Below are 21,412 nucleotides of genomic sequence, written 5' to 3' on the forward strand. Positions count from 1 at the left end.
CTGCAGCCACCTGCTTGGGGGGAGCATGGGGTGCTGGGGCCAGGCTCCAGAGCAGTGAGCTCCACACTGCCCCGGTCACCCCGCAGGGCTGTTCCCAAGAGTGGGGTGTCTGTGCAGGGCTGGCCAGGGCAGTGAGTATGGCAGCAGCTTGGGGGGGTGTGGGCAGGGGGCCTGGTGGTCAGGCAGGGCATTAGGCCAGGGCTTTGGCACTTCTGAGCCAGGCCGGGGTCTGCCTGTTTTGTATGTACAGAACTGTGAGCAAACAGCAAAATCCATTAATCTGAGAGGACAACTGGAGATTTTCTTCACGTGTTGGTGAGCCATCCTAGCCAGCAGTCACCAGATGTTGCTGATACTCCCAGTTTATGTCTAATGAAGCACAGTTGTCTTCCCTCTGCAGTCACAGGGTTGTCACAAAACCCATTCCTATGGCCCTCAGTCCCCCAGGCCTCTTCCCATCCCCACTTTGTGGCGATGAAACCTGTGTGGCTCCATGGTGGCAACACCCGAGCCCCAGAGGAGATGGGGGCAGGACGGGGCTGGTGCTGGAGCCCCTTGGGCAGCAGTTCTGGCTCTGTCAGGCCTGAAGTCCCCCCAAGCTCTGACCGGGGGGGGTTGGGGGCTGCAGCAGGCACATGCTGGGCACGGACATGAGCAGAGCACCAGGAGGGCCCTGGGCACAAAACGGGGCTTGGCCTTGGCCACCCACAGCTGGCAGCAGCATTGAGTGCCACTGTGCCACGTCCCACCAGTCCCTGCCACATCACCCAGCAGCAACTGCCCCAGGTACTTCCACTCGCACCTCATCCCTTGGCAATGCAGGACTTGGCCCAGAGATGCCAGAGGTCATCCAGAAACCCAGACATTCTGTGATTTATTCCTGTCACAGTTGCTCCAGATGCCTGAGAACACAGAGGCTGAATTACGAGGTGTCTGTGTGTCATTAAGCACGCCTTTTTCACATTAGAAATCAGGTCTGGGTACAAACGCTCAGTATATGAAGCTGGGAGCTTACCTGGCCAGGTGAGGATTCCTCCTGCTGGTGTGGCGCAGGGCCGCCCAGGGAAGTGGTGGGGAGCACGGTAGCAGCACATACAGGGGCTCTGGGGGCTGTGGCCGTGGTGTGAAGGGCCACGAGCCCTCCTGAGCCACAGCACCGCCACACCGTCCCCGCGCTGCTGAAAAGCCAGGCCTGCCTTGAGAGATGCTGTCCTGCAACGTGGAGGTGACTCGATACTTGCTTCACATTCTGTATTATAATTATATTGATTGCACAAGAAAAATGTTTAAACACACACTTTGATTGTAATTGGGTGGTGCTGAAAGTTCAACACAGTGCAAATCAAGCAGAGAAATAATCCAAGAGAGAAGAATGATGCGAACCGTCAAGTTAATTTATAGCCCTTTTCAAGATCAATAACTACAGTAACAGAAATACAATTTTCAGAAATTGCACAGTTGTAAATAATTATGCCAATGATTTCTCTAGCTTGAATTAAAACTGGTGGGGCAGCAATGATTCTACACTAGAAAACATCTAACCTGAAACAGCATTCCTGCAACATCTGACGGTCACTGCCGCAGATGCCGGTGCTCGCCTTGGCGTCAGTGGCATGAGGAACAGACGGCGGCTGCACTGGCAGGCTTTTGGTTGTCCAGAGTAGCACAAATTCATCAAACGTTTTAATGCCTTTGGAGAATCTGGCCGATTAGGATTCACCTTGCCATTGCAGGAGGAGCACAACGCCCTGCAGCTGGCCTGTGTTGCACAAAGCTCCTCTCCGGAGCCCTGGGGAGCAGACGGGAAGGCCAGCCTGTGCACAGTGACAAACGTGGCTCTTCCATGAGAGCTGAGAACCTGTGATTTACTCATAGAAAACTGCTCATGGAACGAGGCAAATGGTTTTCTCTCCACTGCCTTGTGGCTGTGCTGCAGACGCAGCCCCTCCAGCTGCAGCTTTACCCAGGCTTGCAGCCCCCAGGCAGCAACCACGGTTTTGGTGCATCCTGAGCACTGCGGATGACAGCCATGGCCTGAACCACCTGGTGCACCTAGCAGACCAGGATGCCATGACGCAGGAAAGTGGGGATGCTTGGGAAGCATTTACTAGCATGGGAAGTGGCAGCTTTTGGGGCAGGAGGGCTGCCTGCTGCTACCCTGTAAAGTGCCGACACGACAAACGCTGCCTGCCCTCACCCACAGAATTTGTTTTGTACAAACACTTTTGGAATGAGGCAAAATGGAAAAATAACTGCAGTGTCTGATCGGCTTATAAAACGCAGTACTTATCTAGCACTCCACATCTTCAAAGTACTTCAAGAAACATCAACAAATTAATCCTCAGAATAACCCTGTAAAGCAGAACAGCATTATCTGCATTTGCTGCCAAACCCTTAGACAAAAATCATGTTTGATCTGTAAAAGTGGTTCCACTCTGAGCTGGCTGAAGGGAGCTCGGGCGAAGCGTGGCTGCCTCTGTGCAGCATCTCCTGTGGCCAGTGGGCTGAGCAGGCCCCAAGCCCCCGGCCCGCAGCTGCCCTCACCAAGAAGAAAGACATAAAGGCCAGAGATCACCTCCTGCTAGGTTTTATTGATTTCTCTTTTTCTTGCTTAAATATTTATCAACCTCATTAAGAGGAAACAAAGGTTGTGCCACAGGTAATGGGGCTGCCAGGACACCGAGTGCCCTGATAAACATTAATTACCCCCCACCTGCATCTCTGCCCCCGGGGGGGGAGCAGGGCAGGTGGGGGACACACAATGACACCTGCATTTAAACCCTGGGGCTCAAGATCTGCTCCACTGACCTTGCCCCTGTTTCTGCTGCCAGGTGCAGCTCTGCCCCAGCCCTTTCCTGGCACTGCTCACACCCTCTGTGTCTTCCCCTCCCGGAGCTTCCCTAAGCCCCCTGCCCCTATTGGGAACAGGGTTTTCCTTAGCTTGTGTGGCTGATCCTTCCTCACTCTGCACAGCCCAGACCTCAGAACTGCCCAGGCCACTGCCACCCATGGAGTCCCTCTGAGCTACCATGCATTTAGGATGAACCCTTGAACTCAGAGTTACCAGTGGCAGAGACTCTGCTGTGTTCCTGTTCATCCCTTGGGCAGGTTCACCTACAGCCACTGTGGCCAGGCCCTTTCCCCCTACCAGACTTTTTTTAAAGCTCTTTTTCTAAGTGTGCTCTCAGCTCAGCTGGCTGACGAAGGTGGCTCCAGCACAAGAGCAGGGACTCACTCGTGTCCCCCTGCTCTCCGGGCCACGGGCTGCAGCAGGCACAGTGCCTTGTGGTGCACGTCCCTGACCCGGAGCTGCCGCAGCTCCACAGGGGGCAGAGAGCCCCTCCACAGAGGCAGTGCTTCACAGCAGTGCTATCGCTTTCTGTAATGAGAGATTACTGGAAAATATGCTAATATGCCTTTTCTGGTGAAGTCACTGCTTTCCTTGTGAGTCTACAGCTTCTCATGCTTTAATTGCCAAATATTTTATCTCTTTAAAGAAGAATCTGTGTAAGTAATAATTCCTTTCATCTTTGTTCCTCTTGAAAAATACTTCCCTTCGGAAGGCAATCTGATAAAGTAAATTGAGAAGTTATGTTAACGCTAGGAAAGAGAAAGCAAGATCTCCCACAGCTATTTTTTTCCTCTTTGTCTAATTCTCAATGATGCTGGCTTTTTTTCTTGCTCTTTTCCAGCTCATGAGAACCACTGATAAAGTGAAATGATTTTTCATGTGGCATTAGAATCTAGGAAACTAAATTAAAAGTAGGCAACTTAAACAAGTGTATTGTAAAGATACTATTGTATTGCAACAAGAAGGGGAGAATAACTTCTCCATTTAATACTTTCTTAATGTCTGGTTGGCAAGTATAATCATAGGCTTTTAACTTCAAATAGGTATTTCTGCCCACATAACATCTGGTTGAGGTCTAACTCATCACACACGAATTGGGAAGCAATAACGTTCTCTGTCCAGGACTTCACAGAAGTGGGAGGATGTAGGAGCTGGGGAGGATCTTAGTGTCAGGAAGGAAAGAAGATGACAGCAGCTTGCTTAAGGTCCTTTGTGCTTTGCAGTAGAAGTATAGAATAAGCAAAACTGAATTTGCCAGAATTGTTTGCTGAGAGCCTCGTGGCAGAGGCAGAGCCCTGGCCTATGGCTTCATGCTGGTGTGGGCTGGCCTGCCGTGCCCTCTGCAGCACCCAGCTGCCTCCCACCACCATCTCCAGCCCCACCACAGTGCTCTCGTTCCCTCTGCACTCTCCTCTTTGCATGTGCTTTGCTGGCAGAGACAATGGAGAGACAGAAAGTGGGGTTTCATTAAAGAAGAGGATTCTGCAAAAATATGGGGCTCATTGTGGAGCTGACAGGTCTGCTGGAGGGAAGAAATTGTGCTCTGCTCATCCTTCCTGGTGCTGGGACATCTGTATCATCCTTTCCTCTTGACAAGAAGATTAAAAACAAAATCTTTAGATTCAGAGCTCACAGCCCTGTCGGAGAAGCTGTGGTTTGCAACACGCAATGATTCATTATTTTCTGGACAGTTTCCATTATGAACAGAGTTTGCAGTTACCTCAGTACTTTGATCAGGCTGGATTGTGCTTCATGCATCGCTCCCGATTCGCAGTAAAAGGTTTGTCTCCAGTCAACAAGGATATTGCTGACACGAGGAGGACCCACGCAGGCAGCTCGCACCATGCTCAGGATTTCATGCATCCTGCAGTCTACGTGATTTCAGTGGGATCTTCTCTGCGGTGTTATTATTACTAATTCTATTATTATGAAAGATGTTTCCTGAGGACACAAAAATACTAGCTCAGCTATTCATCTAAGCAGTTCTTTAATTCCTCTGCTCTCTGAAAATCAGCTCCCAGAGCGTGTCTGGAATAGATCCAAATTTTCTGCTCAGTACATCCTCCCAAGGCAAAAGTGCTGAGGGATGCAGTGGGCCTTCCTGTGGCAAAGGATTGCTTGGGTTTCCCTCCCCTGTGCTTTGCTCTGTCACCGGCTGCAGCCTGGGGGTCATGGACCAGTTCCAAAGACCCCCAGAGGAGTTTTGCTGGTCTGTTTGCCTCTGGCCCCTCTCCTGCAGCTGAGGTTGGGTGAATGGCAGCTCCAGGCCCAAGGCACGGGCAGAGGCAGGTGCCCTGCTGGGTGCAGTGAGCACCTGTGGCTGTGCTCAGGGACGTGGGACCCCAGGGGGACAGAGTGGCTGCCCCCGCTTGGCGCAGCACCCCAGTGCTGGGGCCGAAATGGTGCCTTTCTGCCGCAGGCATCTGGCAGCCTGGAGGGACTTATAACCATGGTAACTGATCATTTCAGAAAATTGATGTCATGGCTACACAGGTAGGGTCAAAAAAAGCAATATATGTTTTTTTTCTGTTTCTAATAAAATACAGAAGTGTATTATTGACTCACTAATATCTTAGTTAAGTGAATTTCTTCAAAATTGCCTATGAGCCCTTGCAAGTGAAGTGAAGATGAGCACTTTCCATGGAATTGCTCCAGTAAGAAAAAAGGTGAGGTCTGACTAAATCCACGAGGCAAAGCCACCAGGGCAGGCATCTGTGGAGGGGACTGGAGGCCCGGAGCCTGCACGGCTCGGTGCCTCCTTGTCCTGGCTGCTCCGAGGGGCCCTGGCTCGTCACCCTCGCCCCACCAAAGTGACATGCTTCCTTCCTTGTCCCTTGCCAAGCGGCAGCGCTTGGCACCTCTCACTGCAAGCTGCTTGCAATGGGTGTGGAGAGGTTTTAATGCTGGTTTAGAGCCACGGAGCATCTCAGATGAGCGAGCCACTGGCTGGGGCAAGAGGAGCAGGTCTGTGACAGGGCTCCATGGTGGGGAAGCCGAGGCAGAGCGCTGCTCCTGGGGCATGGAGGTGGTGGCAGGGCCCTGCCAGGCATCCAGGGAGCAGGGGTAGCGGCTGTGGGGTTGGTGGGCCAGCTCCCAGTGGGAAAGCAAGATTTTTTATGTGTTATGAGACCATGCAACGGAGAGGAAAAAGAGAACAAAGACATGCGTATTAATGTATCAATTAATTTGCAATAGAAAGGCAGTCCCTGACCTCCATGGAGCTACTTCCTGCTGAGCGGCTGCAGCACTTCAGTCACTTTACATCTCCTGCTTAGCCTCAAAGTGCTCCAAGCCCTGCGACCAGGAGAACTCCAACAGATGAGCAGGCAGCTCGCAGACCAGAGTTATGCTTTGTAATCAGCTCCTGGAGGAGATTGCTCCTCACAGCTTTGTTCTAAATTCTCAGTGCTTCCTTGACTGCATTTTTTTTTCTATAAAAGCAAGGTTTTAAATGAAACGCAGTTTTCCCCAGTGGAACCATCTCCGATGTCAGAGTAATCTGCCATCTTCCTTCCATTCCTTATCCAAGCCTGCCTGAGAAATTGAAATGTTCAGGTTGCTGCAGAACACAGCAAGAAATAAATATAATTTAATCAAGGGACACCAGTACCAATAACCCCCATGAAATTTGGCATAGCTAGGGTGCAGCATCCTCATGCTGTGTGTCAATTGTGCAATATCCCTTTGAGATGCTCAGCTGTGTTCAGGCAAACCAGGCAATTACGTGCCATGGATTTGCATTCCTGGATCTTCCATTTCTCATTTCATTCCAAAAGCGGCTTGGTTCGCCCTGAAGGGTGTTTGTTGCTGAGGTATCTGACGATCCTGCATCTGGCAGCACAAATGCCTATTGCTGCAAGGATTGTCTTTGCTCCGGAAAACATCTTATTTTTTGCTGGTCATTCAGACACACCAGGCACCCGGGGCTCAATGGGCTCTTTACCTGCCTAATCACATTTTTGCATTTTATTTCTGGTGCTGGAGCGACTCTTGTCTCCACTTGGTTTTGGTGCCGACTGTTTCCGTGGCAACAGAATATGCTCTAGGATTTGTGTTGAGCCATTCAAAGGTATTTTATTAGCTTTAATGAACTGTCTTTTTAATAGAAAAGTACACTGGGTTTTTGAAATATATGTGCTGTAAATTCCTTATTTTTAATTACAAACATCATGACAACATAATATATATAACTGTATTTGCATGACTAATGCACTGTTTTAAAATGTTTATATATAAAACAGTAAAATGTAATTACAAATTATCCCTGTGTCAAGTCCAGGAAAATAAAAGAAAACATTTCTTGAGCATTCAAGTGGCATTGCCACTGAAGGCTGACTGCAGCAGAAGTGTCATTAGCCAAGCAGTGTTACCAGGGATGCCTCCAGCACTTGGACAAAATCCATTTTTTCTAGGTTTGTGCATCTGCAAAGAAGAGCCAAGCTCCGCTTCTCACAGTCTCACCTGCAGCACTGGCCTCTTGACAGCCCTGACTTTGGGGTGATGTTCATCCTGGCCAAAAAAAACAGGCTGCAGCTCCTGCACAGCTCCTTTTCCATTGCAGCTTTCTTCTCAGTGCAGACAGCAGAGCTTCACAGCAGCTGACCTCACTTTCCACTGTGTGTTTTTTCACATTTTTGTCTTATACCAAGTTATTTTGCTCTCAAATCAGTGGGTGGGAATTTGACTGCAGACAGTTCCTTGGCCCCATCTCTGTTCTCTTGTAATGAGCAGTCCAACATACCCGTGAGGATTCACGTTGCCCTTTGTCCCCATCATTAAACTAGCAGTAATTAAGTGGCAGGCCTCGCTGCAGTGTCTCTTGCTTTTCCTAGTCAGTCGTTGTTCTATGAAACTGGAGACTGTGAGACTAAAATCAAAAAGAAAAGGAAGGTTTGGGAATGCTATCATGTGTTTATTTTGTTTGCGTTACTCAGCATAAACCATTCATTTGTGGCTGCTTGCAGACTTTGCAAAGAGACCAACAACCAGCACTTGTGCAGGCTGTTCCATGGTATGTAGCCCTGAGGTGGTCTGCCTCATTTTGCTCGATAGTCATATAACTGCTCTGTGAGTTATTATATAATTAAGAGTAGCATGGAAAGAGGGAAGGAGTAATAAAGTCTGATTGAATTCTGGGATGGGGCTTGTGCCAGCTTCAGCTGTTTTCAGAGTTATAATCCTTCTTTAGATGAAAGAGAAGTATTTGTGCTTGTACAGGGTATCTAGTTTCCATTAGTGTGACCAATCTTCTTGAGTGGCTGTGCTGAGGCGATGACAAACACACAATGGTTTGATTATCCCCTTTTTGAGGGATGAGGCAAAATCTCAGCATTTAAAATATAAATGTAGGGGGTTTTGAGACATTGAGGAGTGGGTGTTTCTCACTAGCAAGAGATCCAGTTTTCCAGTAATGCAAGTGACAGTCAGTATTGAGTGGAAATTGATTATCTGTGTGAAGCAAGGATTAAAAATAGAAGCTTTGTGTCAAACCCCACGTATGTTTTGACTAAATCCTAGATAACAAGAAGAATGGATAAAAGACAGAGAATATACAGAGAACAACAAAAAAAAAACAATAAGCCAGAATTAAAGAAGAAAAAAAAATTGAGTGGGTTAGTGCAATTAGAGACTGTTGAGTGCCATCTTCATATCCAGCTGGGGCTGCGGCAGCTTGCTCTGGGCACAGCTTCCACTCTGCACTTGTGTTACAGGTGCTTTGATCTACAAACCTGTAAGAGGCCTCCTCCTATTCATGACATTAAAAACCTGAAGGCTCGGTCCAGCTCAGATCAAGTTTCAGGGGGACTGCAGTCAGCTTTTGAACCATCCACTGTAAACCAATTATTTGGGATGGTTAAGAACTCTTTCCTATAATAAGACTGGAATGTTCCCAGAAAGGATGAGTTGCCCTGGAAGTACTCAGTGGTGTCCTTTGGTAGAGGTACACGGTACTTCTCTTTATGCTGGAAAACTACTTTCACCAGTTTTCCTGGTACTACTTTTACTAGTTTCACCACCTTTCTGTTTAAATGGACTGTAAGCTCTTGTTTTTTTTGTTTGTTTTTTTTTTTTTGTTTTGTTTTTTTTGTTTTTTTCTTCTGTGACTATTGCCCCAGCAGATCCCCAGAGAATGTACACAGCCTGTCCCAGGACAATCAAGAACTGTGGCTCTGATAGCCTAAGGAGTGTCTACTTCAAAATGTGTGGTCTGCCTTTGCAGCATCCCTTACCAAGTGAGGATATGTTATCATCACCTTCAGTAACATCTGCTATGATTACTGTAACCATTTGAAATCACATAGCACGTGATTACTGCTTTTATGAGAGGAAGCATTTCACAAGGCAAGGCAAGAGTTACAAATAAAGTGATTTTATTGTTTCTGCTTCTATAGCACGTGGCACATAAAGAGAATTAAGACACAAGGTGTGACTAGAAGGTACGTATTTGTCCATCACTGAACTCATCTTACCCAGAAAATCAATGCAAATGAATATCCTTCTCTGCATTCATAACAGTTCTGATGTTCAGTGAAGGCTGATGCTGTGACATTTAGGAAAATGAAAACTGAAGTTGACCTGAAAATTGTGGCTGATGGATGCAGTTTCTGCTAACCTGATGTGAGGAGCAATGGCTGTCTCTCTAGCAAATTTCATTTTGACTCAAAACCTAAATATTTTAATTTATTTTCATTAATTTAATTAATTTAATTACAATGGAACAAATAGCACTAACATATTTAGCAACTCAGAGAAAAATCCAAGATGTGAAAGCGTCCAGAATCTGCAGCTGTCTGATAAAGATCAGCTGAATTAGCTGTACTTGTAAAGCTAGTACATAGCATTGTAACTTCATTTTTGGTCTCTGCAGCCAAGGAGCCAGGGAAGTTTCATTCTTCACAATTTGATCTTCCTCTGGGTCTTAGGCCTTAGAAACTTTATACATTAAGGAAGTGCTGATTATTCAAGACAAAAGTGTGGAAGTTCTTCTACTATTATATTGTTTTTCTATATTTCCCTTTACCCTTTTGTTCACCCTTTATTACTAGGATGATGTAAGAAATAAAGATCTAGTGTTCATGCAAGAATTTCACCTATTTCTGTAACATCTTCTCCCCCTTCATGTCTGAGCTCCACTCATGACAACTCCAGTGCTCCACGTGATGTGGTGATGTTATGGGGGGTAATGACCAGCAGCTACAAAGGGAGTCTTAAGAAACTGTTCATGCAGGTAGCTCTAGGGAGACTTGAAATACAGAAATACAGTTCCACCCACATCCCTGCCCCATGCCCAAGGAACCAACAGCTTTTTCTTTTTATATATGACAAAAGGAATTTGGGATACACACTGCACACACTTCTAACAGCTCATGAACACCTCTACATGAACAGGAAACCTGTAAACACATTGCTGAATTTGGGCTGATCACAACAGTAAAGATCTGCTCACAGACCAGAAGTCTTCTCAAGTCTTCCAGTTCTGTTCTTCTAAGCAGGCACAGACAGTGCAGCACAGCTGGTCCAGATGTCTCCTTTCCTGGCAAAGTATGCTGTCTGTAGAAACTCAAAACATCTTTGCAATTTTCCAGCCTTCATACACATTAAAAACTATTTTACATCTTATTTTACAGACCAAATTTCCATCTCATGTCTACTGAGCTTCTTCCTCTGGAAACAGGTCCATACAGTAAAAGCCACAAAAAGAAACACATCACCTTGGGAGACATATTAGACAAAGACGTATTTGACCACAAAACGGGTTTCTGCCTTTACTTATGCGGGAACAACTAGGCTGGAAAGTCTTGCTGCAGCCACTGTCACTCAGCAACAAACTACTGAGACTGTAGGCCAAGTGCAAAAATAACTTGGTTTAGTCCTGTTTTTCTTGTTGCGCTGCTGTATCAGGGTGTGGGTGGTGGTTTAGGAGAGGGACAAGACCCCTGGCTGTCAAAGCTTGCTGCTCGGCCTTGCCACTGGTGGGAGAAAAAAGAATGAAAGCCTAAGCAGACAGGAGAGATCATTTGAAACTCTTACATCCATTTACCTTGTTCCCTATCTCCTCTTTTACAGTATCATCTGCTCCACAGCATGCTTCAACTCATTGAATGCCTGCATTTAGCCAGTCAGGAAGAATTACTGAATGCTCTCTTCTATTACTTTATAAATCAGTCCACAATTGTGAGGACTGATATCCCCTGCCCAAAAGAAAAATAAATAGTATCTATATACATTCTGTAGACAGTTTGCTCTTAGTTTACCTTTCCACTGTGTCCTGGTTTAGTGTTGGTGGGTTTTGTTTGTTTGTTTGTTTTTAATAAATACTGAGTAATTGCAAAAAATGCTTTCCTGTATTGGAAAGTATTATTTATTATTTCCAGTATTGGAAAGTATTGGAATGGTAGTATTATTCCATAGAAGCTATGTCCACAGTGCCAGAGATATTTCTCAAAATGAAAATCAGATCAGAGTAGACAGAGCGAATATACTTTTTTTTTTCTTTTTTTTTTCCTTCCATACTTATGAGATCATAAATTATTAGTCATCTGCCTTGGGGGCTATTACTATAATTCAAAATCATTACTACTTAAGCTTTTGAGTACTTGCCCATCTCACCATCTTGTTTATTATATTCAAATGACAAATGATAGACATCTCCCAAAGACAACAAGAGGCATAATACTTCCACTGCTTCTTTATCCCCCAGATCAATTCCCTCCTCTCCTACGTAAGCAAACTCTTTGCTAGATAACATTCACACTTTAGTGTATATGAATTTCACTTCTGTGGGTGAAAACTCATTAGGCAAATTGCACCAAACCAGTTCAAGTAGAACTAGTCATGGGAAAAGAGAAATCACAGCAATGCATCTTCTGCCAAGTCCTGAGCACACATCACTGAGCTACAGAAAGAGCATCCAAACTACTGTGAAGAACATCCCGAGGGTGTGCAAAATGAAGTTTTTCAGACTCATGATAAATTCTGGGGAACTTGTTTCTCTGGTGACATGCACATTTTGTTAGGGGAAACATTTAACATCACAGACTGTATGCACAGTGCATGTGGCCCAAATGGGGCTCAAACACTCCCAGAGTACCACTGCAGCTTAGACATGAAATCCAGGTACTCATTCTGCCAAGGGAGAGGCAATCATGAACCAGGCTGCAGACAGCACAACTCAGAAACTAGGAACAGCTCATGGGAAGTCAAACATGCCCAGAAGTCTGGAAGATGTTGGTTTTGCATATCTTTAAAGATAAATGGTTGTTCTTCATTATGTCATGACAGCTCTCAGCAAAGTTGTCTTTTTTTTTTTTTTTTTTTTTCTGGAGAAATGCTTTAAACTAATAAATGCTCCCATGCCAAATGTCAGAGGTACTTGGCAACATCAAAGGCCTGTTTTGCATTGCACTGGTGATGCTACTCTGTGATATAAAATGGAGTTTTTCTTTCATATACAACAAAGAAATTTCCAATGTTCAGAAGTCCCCTTCATAGTCTGGAAAGATACACTGTAATTTTCTCTATATTTTTTGTAAACACATCACTTAACCTGGCAGACTGATGTATTGATAAATGTAGAAGAAAGTAACAGCAAAGAGCTTTCAGTCAGAGTAATTCCAAATGGCAAAAGCAAGTAGAATTCTAATCTCTGTTCACAAACTCTCCTTCTAAAAGTCAGTGTGAGGAGGATACTACTTAGGAGCCTGTAATTAATGATTCATTTGCACATGTTCCTTTTTAATGATGATGGTCATTAAAGAAGCACCGTCATTAAAGTTTGTTACTCACTGTTGATAAATATGGAGCAACCAAAGACATGACATGTGACAAAAGAAAGCTTCCCTAAGGACTCCTGCAGTGGAAGAAAAGCAAAACTGGCTCACAGATAAAAGACCCTAGCAACTCCTGCCACCCAGAAGCAGGGTTTTGGGGCTGCATTAGTACAGCTCAGCAGCTGGAGGAAAGGGTCTGCAGCGGAGCAGCCCTGTCCTTCAGGCACATCCTGGCACCAGCAACAGTGGGGACCAAGAGGTGGGCTGGTTTGTCCTCACTGATGGAACACACTTCCCTGTTGACATTGTTCTTAATCGTAACTTCATCAGCATGTGTGATTTTGAGCTGTATTCAAAATACGGTGGAAGCCCCTTTTTTAGACAGAGCTTTTCCAAGAAATACCTGTCAGGGCACTATGTGTGTAGATCAGAAAACAAGTTCCAGATTCCCCATTCTTTCCTACATGTGTCTGTAGTCTAGAGCTATGTGATAAGAGGCCTCTCCTCTCATCAAGAGCATGAGGGATATATGACTGTGGAGAGGCATTGGATAGAAGAAAGGGGGACTAAATAGCTTTGTATTCTCCAGGTTAATAGCTTCAGTGATCTGTTTCTCAACTTACACCTTTATAAAGACGCTTCAAGACTGGTTTTCTTGGTTTCAGTTTAAGATCAAGCACTCAATCAGGAAAGAAACAGACGCACAGAAGAGGCTATTACTAATCACCGGAGCAAACAGAGAACAGACAGTGAGGATCAACCAGAAAGTGAAGGCTGCATTTGCTGGTCCCTGGCACCAAGCACCCTTGGAGATGATGACAGTGGCTGCTGCGGATCCCAGCACAGACTGAACCGCCCCACTGCGAAGACCCAAGGGCCAAGGACAGGCGCAGGGAGATGGCGGCTGCTGGGCCCACACCAGGGCTGTGCCAGACCCTGCTGCTGCTGCCCGGAGGTCAGCCTGGTTGGGCTGGGTGGCCTCCACCTGCTGGGAACCTGGAGCTGCGTGATACAGGATACAAAGCCAAAACTACTTTTAAAAGATTCACAAACATATATGGAAAAGATGATGTGATTAATTGTAACCAACAAACAGCATTTCCCCTGTAATTTCTGTCCAGGATCCTGTGCCTTTTTCTGCCTTTTTTTTTTTTTTTTTTTTAAGCCGAGGTATAGAGCTGCAGACAGCATTGCTAAAGCTGAAAAGGGCAAATAAACACAGGGACCATTTGCTTGCTGTCTCTGTGCACTGGCTTGTGGCAGAGATACCACAACAGATGATCAGAGTGTTTGTTTGTGCTTTTGTTTGTTTCTTTGTTTTTAAGGCAAGCTCCTGACCTGCGCACTGAGGGGTGAAATGATTCACTTGTATTTTATTGGGGCTCAGCAGTGACTTTTAAAGTATATTTTAAGTGGTGAGTCATCTTATGTCTTCCAGTTTCTCTAAATTTCTCATAATAATGATGTCCTTTTCTTTCCATTTATTCTGAAAAATTTTACAGGAGTTTTTCTTTCAAACTCCAGCTTTCATCTGAAAAATAGTGTAGTAAAGTCATATAAACGACAAATAGCAGAAGGATCTCCTGCCCCTGGATCAGAGCTGGTGATGTGCCAAGGAGGTGCTACTGATGATATAGAATTGAGCTAACTAGTCAAATGATAAATCACTAAGCATTTATGCTAAAATGCAGCAGTCGCTGATCCCCAGCTCTCCATGGCAGCATGAGATAGCATATGCTGCTTGTCCAAATAGTTATGACTCATGTGAAAGGTGCTAGTGTTTTAGCACAAAAAGCCTAATGAATGCCTGGTACTGCTCACCACCCAAAGGCAATATTATTGTTATACACAAATTCTACACTGCTTTAATTCTGTTTTGATTTATACCAGTTCTACACAACTGATCCTGGGTCATTTCTTCTTATTTACAGTGGTGCAATATGAGCTCATGAATGATCTCATACAACTGAGTGTGGATTGTTACATTTCTCTTATCTGATATTCTCCACCGTGCCTTAAAATAAAATATTTAATTGCTAAGTTCCCCTGGGTCCAGGAAGAGAGGAAATTCCTCTGATTAGTCATGGCTCTGGGCAGCATCCTGCAGTCATGTTTCAGCTGGGATAGAGAAAGGCCACTAAGGGAAAGAGCAAGAATGAAAATTGCTGCAGAGATCTGCTAGGTGCTGGCTGGCCTCTCACTCATACAGTAGCTGCCTACAAGTGCTTGGAGAAAGAAAGAAACCAGCACATGAAACAGACCTGCCTGTGGTATGGGCAAATTCAAATTTTAGAAACTAGCCTGATAAGAGTTGAGATGGAACATACTGAGCACAAGCTGTATTCTTGTTAGAGGAAAGACCAGATTTCTAAGAAAAATAGAGCCTACTGGTTTTGACTACAATAGTGGACTGCCATGGCTAGTATCTGCCTTCTACTAGAGCTCAGTATCTGAACTTCAAAGAGAAAATAAGGTAATCTTTGCTATGAATTTAGTCTGTGGCTTTGAAAGACATGTTTCCTTAACCCCAGTTACAGGTTTAATTGCTTTTATTTTACCACTGCTGGTCACAGATGCTGGCTTTATTTTCATACCTGAAGTGTCAATAATATGAGTGCCATTCTTCAAATTTCTCTCCTCCAGAATTTATGAGCTAAATAAGACATAAAGCAGACAACTCCATAGGAGTGTAAGAAAATGGAGTGCAAGGAGGAAGAAAATTCTAGAGGAGGTCCAAATGGCACTCAGTCTTTTCAGGCCAATGTCATCATCTGAGGCTGCATCAAATGAATCTCTTTCTCTGGAAATGCCTAGAGCAATTATATTTGTTATATCTATTCTCCCTCAAAGGCTTGGAAATGAGTCAACAAAAAAATCTTTTAGGATGAAAAATTGAAACTTGAATTATTTGATATCCCTGGACACTTTGTTCTGCAATCAGAACAGCTTTTGCTTTCCTTACCACTCTGTCTTCTATAAAACAAAAAAAAACAAAGAAACAAAACCCCACAGAAACTGTCACATCTGCAAATACAATCCCTTTCATTCTTGCTTGCAAGCTCAAGAAACTATTTCAAGATGATACAGAGGTGTTCATTTTCTAGAGTTCATTTCTGGTGAGAACATTCCCTCAGCTTTTGTCAGGAACTCCCAGGTGAGAGTAACTCCTCTCTGAAAGCCCTGAAACAGCTCAGCCATGCACAATATATGCATTAAAAGGAAAGAATAGTGCTACACACCTCTTTGAAAGACTTCTTTACCTCCACTAATGGATGCCAGTGTGCAATGGGCTTGCGTGGGTATGCCAGCATCTCATTCCAGTGGTCTCTGCCAAGTCCTTCAGCATTGACTCCCACACGGCAAACCCCAATGATCTCATTATGACCCACTCTGAAGAAAAATAGGAAAGCAACACAATTATCTCTTGCTCAGAATGCTGTGCACAATCAAACCGAGACTTCTGACCCGTGTTATCAGAGCACCATGAGACATGGTGCCAGTGAACATGGGACCTGCATGATACCTGCACTGCAACAGCAAGATCTGGCCTGATGCTGTTTGTGCATGCTGCTCTCAAAACAGCAAGTCCCTGTCATCACCAGAAACAGTTATAAAAACTTTAAAATGATTTGAAGTATAGATCAGTCCTGATACAGAATCTGAAAGCATGTGTCATGTAGTGGTGTACACCAAGAATAAGAACAAGTTCAGTAATGGATAATTCATACACCTATCACTGCTCTGAGTGAAGCCATTTGCTTTCTAAAACTGGATGATGAATTGCAGGACAAGTAAATAGCAAAGGGACACACACTACTCACTGAAGAAAACGCCATAAAGCAAAGGATCCGTTTTACCATAGGTAGTATTTTAGCAGCTAATTATCCATGATCATAAGTATACATGGCTCTTTAACAGTAAATCACGAGAGACAGATTTATGCCAGACAGCAGTGCAATCAAGGTTGTGATAGTAAGGAAAATTACTATTGAGCAGAAAACCTGTGCCCAATGTTTTTTTTTTCCTCTCCTGTTCTCCAGAGTCTCCCACCTACCTATCATAATCCATGACAGAGATAAGTAGACTGACTTGATCCATATTCTCTGGGGGAATGTCAAAGATTATTGCTTCATTGTAAGTGGGATTAAGTGTGTTTTTCTTTATGGTGGTTTTCTTCTTTTTCAGTCTTCGCCCATCACAGAGCAAAGACACTTTGACATATGGATCTGAGAAGAAGAGAGAGGAGAAAGCCTTCTGTTTATGGAGATTTATTTTGTTACCTTTACTATATAGAAACAGCACTTTCCAAGGATAGACTTTAAATTATTGTCAGCCAAAGACTCTCCTCAAATGTATTTTTAGAAAAAAAATGATGTTTCTGTACCAGTAGAATCCACAATTCCTTGTACTGGTATGAATGCTGACCAACCTCATGCCCCTGCAGAGGGGTTGGACTAGATGTTCTTTAAAGGTCCCTTACAACCCCAAGCATTCTACAGTTCTGTGAGGTTCAGGCACTGAAGAACCATCACTGCGGATTTCTCAGAAGGAAAAAAATAATCAGCTGTTTCTATCAGTGGTAAGGGTTTGCAAGTATACAAAGGCCACATCTTAAACCTAGAGCCAATATTCATCCGATGTTGATAGTGGGCACTGGGCACTCAGGCATTAATTGCATGGACACAGAAAGCAATTTTATTGCTTTCTGTGAAGCAAAACTGGAACTTCTTCAAAATTTGCCTAAGAACAAAATGTAATGCAGAATTTTGAGGATCAAAACTGGAAGAGGAGGTTATTTTACAGGCATCTTTTTCTATCCATTTGTTAAAATTATGGAGCAGAGTTACAGTGAATAGAGGAATTTTAAAAACCATTTTCCAATTGTTAGAGAGCAGAACAAGAAGGTATTAGGGCAGCTCTGCCTCGCATGCTTTCTACTGGCTGACCATAGCAGAATGCACTTTAGATACAAACAGCTTCTGTTTGTTATATTGGCTGCTTGGGCAATTTCAATGCATTTTGAAGTGGCACTAAACCTGCAGCATATTATTACAGAAATGCTGAGCTGGCTTTATCTGAAGTCTTAATCCTCAGACTTTTCAAATAGCATCAAGCTCCAGCTAAGCAGAAATGTTTTCTGCAAAGATCTTTTACTGTACTGTTTCTGTATTTTACACAAGTTGTTGATGAAATTCAAATACTATGACATTGATCTCTGGAAAAGAAACTGCTTTTCATGTAGAACACCAGTCCACTGGCAGTCTCCTTGAACAGCACATTCAGATATAGAATCATCTTCCCTGGATTTATGCCCTTGGGAATGTGTTGAATAGATAATTCTACTTTTAAAATTTTGTGCATACTTAAAGCACGCACAAAACTTTGCCACGTATTTCAGTGATGACACATTTAGCACCAAGAGACATATGCCCACTATCCACTGACGCTATCTCAAGGGAGGAGGGGGAAGTGTGGATGCAATGGGGCCCTTCTCAGTGATCAGGCACCTACCTGAGTATCCAGTGATATCCATAGCTTTGAGATTCCTGCATTTAATGACTGTTAAGGTGAGGCGACCTGCAGTTGGCAAATAACAAAGGGAAAACATGATCTCTCCCAGGTCCACGCTTTCCTTCAATAAAACAGAGAACACATTATATTGGAAATGTTCAAGAATCAGTTAGGCTGCCTCCACGCTCTGACACAATGCTTTGTGCAGGATTCATGTAGCATTCACTCTAAAACAGGCTTTTCTCCATGCTGTCATTTTTCAGCGAATTACACTTTACTATATGGTGGTGCCATAGAATTTATTTTTCAGCATATTCAACGTTATTTGGCTAAAAATGAATATAGGGAACAGGAAAAAGTGTGTCCAAATGTTACAGCTTCAAATCATAGTTAAGGATAATCTTTCACTGCCTCAGTGGAGTGTGCATTTCCCATTACTACATTACAGCTAATGTACGCCTCTTTTTCTGCTCCATTGCTTACACAGAAGTGGCACCTGACACCAAATAAAGACCATTAAAGAAATTACAGTAGTATCAAGCTTGGCTGGAATGTACAGTATATATCTTTTTGTGTCAAATGCATGACACTAACACCTATTTCCACAATTAGAGGAATACAAAACAAAGAAAGGAAAATACAGAGCAAGATCACAGAAAGGTGAGACCTTACCAGGCAGCAGAGCCGTAATTTTCTACTTGTACAGTGCAACAAATGCAATGAGAGACTTTATAGTGCATCCAGTGCCAGTGGTTCACCACAGAGAAACTCAGTACTAGAGATTTACAGACTTCGGTAATGCCTAACATTTCAGCAGAGGATAGTGATAATTCTGAGTAACGTGGTGCTTTTCTCTGAAGTAGAGCATGCATTTCTGGGTGGTTAAACACCAGAGGGACAGCACTTTCTTTCAGAAGAGAATTGTGAAGGACCCCATTTAGCAGAAACTGAGCTTTTGGGTTTTGACATGTTTGGAGCACCAACCTTTTTGACTTTCCTTCAAAGAGCTAACAAACAACAGGATTAATATGTGTATAAATAGTGAAATAACCTGCAGATGGCACTCAGAAACATTCATTACTTTCTGAACTATGAAGAGACCAATACAACTTACTCTTTCGGTGCTCTGTGAGACAACTTCTACACAGAGCACACATAGCCCTTAGCACCTCTTGTATATGCAACCTTCTCTATTACATCTCCTAAAAGCCCTTTCTATCATTGCCTTACTCATGACAATTTGGGAAAAAAGTAGACCAAAAAGTAAGATTATAAACAGTACTGGTCTTATTTAAGCAACTGGAAAGCATTAGCATCTGAAGTAAACAGAAAGATTTCCAAATACCTTCCAAAAATGGTTTTTAAAAGTATTTTATTTTGTATATAGATATCCCACACCTGTAAAGCAAACCACCTATTTATTTCTGGAAGCAGAGCATCATTTCAATATGATATAAGGATATGATGAAAAGAAATTGTAGCTGTGAGTAGTAGAGAGATGGAACTGCAAAGATAAGTAAATGCATTGGGCACTTTAAGTTTTGCTAAGTCTTGGGAGAATAGATCTTATTGATGGATGAGATTTTTGCCAAATTATTTCCTTCTCATTCTCTGGTAAGGCAAAGATCAGATATTTATTCCACTTAGACATTCAGAATACTAATGAGTGATATATAAAAGTTTTGATTCTTGACAGAGACTTCACTGGGCTTTCAAAGAAATTGAAAATCTTCTCAAGCATAGAGTGTACAAAAGAAATAAGTGGCACCCAAATGTTTTCTGTATAGAGAAATGTATGACTAGACTTGTAAGTATCTAAACAAACATCCCAGAAGGTTACAGCTTGCTGGTAAATATGAATTTAATACTCTTATCCACTCAGAGTTCCTGCTCTGATCTCTTGCTTGCCTCAAAACAAACAAACAAACAAACAGAAACAATGGCATCCTAAACAGCTTTCTTTTCGATACCACAAAATTATCTGAGTCACAATCTCATTGTCTGTGATCAGTAATGAAATATATGAAAACAGATACAGAGTTATTCCTCTAGTACCTTATTAAGGTATCAGGATGTTTTTCAGCACATACTATACAGCTTTTAGAACCATTGCATCTTCTTATTCTTGACCAAATACCAGCTAATTCTATTCATGAGCTCAGGCAGGCAGCTTGAAGACTGTGTGCTCTAAGCCGGACAGCTGCCTTTGAGGCAGAGCACGTTTAAACGCTGTCACTAAGTGCTGTGAAGTGGCTGTCACGTTTATTTCAGCTGTCCTCTGGTGTCCTTTGCATCCCATGAGCTGAGCTGCCCCTTGCCCTTACTGCCCAACCCACATCTCAGGCCTTCCCATGCCTGAGGACTCCTCTCCATGGCCCTTGGATGAGCCCAGCATTGGCCACAATGGACTGAGGCTGCGCACACAGAGGAGTCAGTGTCAGTGGTGTCAGTGTTGGTGTCACTGTCAGTGTCATGGGGCTGCCTGCAAATGGATACAAGCTCTTCAGTGCAGCCAATTTTCAGAGAGCAGGGAGCTCAGTATTTTATTGAGCTTTATTCATTTAGTGTCTTAAAATGACCACTCAGAAAATTTGTTCCCGAAATTATCATTTGTTTTTTAAAACATAGCACTTCTTGTTACCTTGATAGGTATTCTTCCTCTTATAAGATGAATTGCATTGCATAACAAAGAACCTGAATAAATAACAGCACTGAGGAGGCACTCAGTAATGAGTGTCTGGAATCTGCATTGAAAACATTGCTACTGCATCAAAACTGAGCTTGAAGATTGTGATTTCATCTCTGCACTGAAGTGCCCCTGGCTCCAATTAGACACTGCATCTACCAGTCTTAGATACAGACATTATTGATAGTAGAAAAAAAATAAAATAAATATTGTGAAATTATAGTTAGAAATGATTATTCTGTTATCAAAGAAATGAGCATCTGCATCTCACTCTGCGTGCTGGCTGTGCTGGCTGCTCTATCTGCTGCACAGTGCAACAATTATGCATTCAGACAACACACTGGGTTGGGTCTACTCTTTCATATGTTATTTGGTTTGTGTTGGCTTGGGAGCAGCTAGGGAGGGACACAGTTGCCAGAAGAGGTCCATATTATATCTTGAGAACACCCTATGGGCATCACATAACCTTCTATTCCTCTCCTTGCGCTGAGAGATCTATTCAGAATAAAAAACTAACGTAAATTGTTCTTTGACCTCACTGTATCAGGTCAAGAGATTTTTCTTTGTGACCATAAATACAGCCAAGTAAAACGT

General features: G+C 43.5%; 1 protein-coding gene across 1 annotated transcript in view; it reads right to left on the reverse strand.

Annotated features, from left to right (window-relative positions):
* Positions 1-9,205: 9,205 nt before the first annotated feature.
* SYT6 (synaptotagmin 6) overlaps positions 9,206-21,412 on the reverse strand; it is a 37,882-nt gene continuing 25,675 nt past the window's right edge. The window contains exons 4-7 of the mRNA XM_068659770.1: positions 18,133-18,253; positions 16,676-16,847; positions 15,861-16,011; positions 9,206-10,821 (exon numbers count right to left, since the gene is read on the reverse strand). Coding sequence (XP_068515871.1) covers positions 10,750-10,821; positions 15,861-16,011; positions 16,676-16,847; positions 18,133-18,253 — 516 coding nt within the window. The 3' untranslated portion in view covers positions 9,206-10,749. The remainder of the gene's footprint in view (positions 10,822-15,860; positions 16,012-16,675; positions 16,848-18,132; positions 18,254-21,412) is intronic.

Source organism: Anas acuta, chromosome 24, assembly GCF_963932015.1.
Source record: "Anas acuta chromosome 24, bAnaAcu1.1, whole genome shotgun sequence".
NCBI classification, from domain to species: domain Eukaryota; kingdom Metazoa; phylum Chordata; class Aves; order Anseriformes; family Anatidae; genus Anas; species Anas acuta.